The 2542-nt window shown below is 57.7% G+C and overlaps 1 protein-coding gene across 1 annotated transcript; it reads right to left on the bottom strand.

Annotated features, from left to right (window-relative positions):
* Window positions 1-14: 14 nt before the first annotated feature.
* On the bottom strand, window positions 15-2490 carry SDRG_13969 (hypothetical protein; the record flags this gene model as incomplete). The annotated part of the gene is made up of 2 exons (XM_008620070.1): window positions 15-27; window positions 77-2490. 2 exons carry the CDS (start codon window positions 2488-2490, stop codon window positions 15-17), a joined length of 2427 nt encoding a protein of 808 aa, XP_008618292.1.
* Window positions 2491-2542: the final 52 nt, after the last annotated feature.

Here is a 2542-nt window from a genome sequence, read left to right as displayed (position 1 = left end):
ATCCGAGAGTGTGGTTAGGGTTGAGTACTGGACTCTGGCGCCTTGTTGGATGGGAAACGCGACGGACGCTTGCGACAGGTTGAACAGCCCAAGAGCGTTGATTTGCTGGTGGTTGGTGAGTGCTATCGCCGAGCTGTCTGCACCCAGTACATGCGCCGGCTCGTTGAACCAGTTGGCGAGAAAGCTGTGCGACCCCGTCATGTTGAAGGCGGGCCAGACCAAGTCGTTTGTCAAGAGCCCTTGGGCGAGTCCGAGGTACGAGACACTGCTGTAGATTGCTGCAGCCACATACATCGTGCCGACGACAACCCAGACCCGTGGGACCCAACGATTGTCTCTATAGACGGCCGCGTGTGGTTCGAATGGTCCAATGATTGCGACCGACGGTGAGGTAATGAGTAGTCGCCAGAGCTTCAAATCAAGGAAGAGCCACGGTCCAAGCGGGATAAGACCCGAGGCGAGTTGCGCTGCAGCGTCATGGCGCGAGGCAAGGAAGACCTGGCCCACGAACGGCAGTCTGGCATCTTTTAAGGAGGGCGATTGACGGTTCTTGCACTTCGCCCAATTGAAAAGCCAAAGGCACGGAAGTCCGAGACACTGCACTGCGCTCAACAGCAGCAGTCGCTGACGATGGCCGGTCTGCACCACAGCGCTCGCGCAGAGCATCGTGTAGTACGCTTCCGCGATAGAACACTCTCGGTCGACACTCGTTGTCACAGTCAACGGCCAAGCGACGTCGATAATGACGGTGCACAGCCATGCCAAAGCGGTGCCAAGGATCGCCAAAAAGCAAGCATTCTGGTATCGTAGAGGTAAAACCACTTCGTGGAGAACGTAGCTGACCCACGTCGCCTCCCACGCCATGATGGACGTCTCCCAGATTGAGTGCCGAGGCAGCGCGAGCTGGACAAACACGCCATACGGCTGCGTGAGGCTGATTGGTGCCGAGCTCAGCAGTAGGATGGCACTGCCTCCGCGTAGTAAAAGCAGCGGACGCCCGAGCCACGTCGAGCCCGCGACGCGATTGAAGACAAAAAAGTTGGTGCCCGTGACGTCGTGATGCGAGACGGTCGAGACGACAAGCGTCGCAAGAGCAACTGCGCCGAGCGCAACGACCGAGTACGCCACCAAGTAGTAGAGACCAAGAGTGGAGCTTCCGATCACCGCACTGGTGGGCGTTGTCGACGTTGTGTCGTAGGCGTCCGAGATCAAGACAAGTGTTCCATTGTCGCCTTGTAGCGATATCACTTCACGGATACCTGCTATCCAGTCCAAGAGGAGGATCCAGCCGTAGAATGCAAATGGTGGCTGCAGTAGCGGCTGCAGTAGCAACGAGTAGTTGGCTTGGCTCACATCCGACGCAAACTGCATGACGCTAATATTGAGCGCGGCGACCGCCGCTGTTGCGTTCTGCAGCAGAGTCGAGTCACGGTGGCCTCGAGGAGCGAGCTCTTTTGCAGCAAGCAGCGTCTTGGCACAGATTGTACTAGTAAGAGACTGCTGTGCACAAATAACGTCAATCGAGTCGTTGACCAGTGCCAGAGCAAGAACCAAAGAGCGCCGCGGTATGCGGACGGTCCACTGCGACGATCGGGTGCAGTCGTCGGTCGATGTGAACGGCGCCTGCACATACGTTTGAGGCTCGAGATACGTGCAGAAAGGGCTGCCGCCATAAACCAAGAGGTTACTTGGCCACGCAGGCGGCACGGGCGTCACCACCAAAGCACCGTCAAGTGCCGAGTACAAAGCTGCGGACGATGCATTCAAGGTGTCGTGAAACGCAGAGATAAGGTCGGTTGCCAAAGCGCCGACGGGCGACAGCACCGGCACGATGTACAGATCGATCGCTAGAAACGGTCCCAGCGTATCACGAACGACACCGATGTGGCGCTCGTACGGGCTGAGACCAATAAAGGATTCGAACGGCCTCGGGGATTGGCCATCGCACCATGTATTGAGGATATCGTCCGGTGTACCACGAATAAGACTCGCGTTGCAGTGGCCGGCAAATAGCAGATCCAGGACAAAGGGAGGGCTAAAGACGACGGTTGTCCAAGGGCCCTGGCTCTCGACGGTGCTTTTCAAGATGACACTCGTCTCCAGACCAAACACATTGCGGAGCGTCACTGTCTCGACAAGACCCGGCAGAAAGAGGTTGTGCCACTGGTAGCGAAACGCGCCAATGCCATGGCGCTGCCAATATGCCACTTCTTCGTCGACACTGGTCGCAACCGATGCGATGGCATCAAGCCATTCAACGCCCGCGACCGTCCCTTCCAGACCACGCAGAATCGCAATTTCGTAGTTACTACCAGGAGTATGGTACGCGGCCGCAAAAGCATGACGGTCCGTGTTGCGCAAGACAGACTCGAGGTACACGGCGCCGTTGGCATCGTACTGAGCGAGGCAGCGCTGCTGACGAGCCGCCGTATGCGCGAGCTCAAACGCCTTGTTAAAGTCAACCCAGCAGTACTGCGTCGGCTGCGCCATCAAATTATCGTCAACCGACGTGTTGCGGAGGCGCGCGATGGCACCCGGTAGC

Source organism: Saprolegnia diclina (assembly GCF_000281045.1).
Source record: "Saprolegnia diclina VS20 unplaced genomic scaffold supercont1.65, whole genome shotgun sequence".
Lineage (NCBI taxonomy): Eukaryota > Oomycota > Saprolegniomycetes > Saprolegniales > Saprolegniaceae > Saprolegnia > Saprolegnia diclina.
Note: the sequence above shows the minus strand (reverse complement) of the source record. Positions and strands in the feature narration are given on the sequence as shown.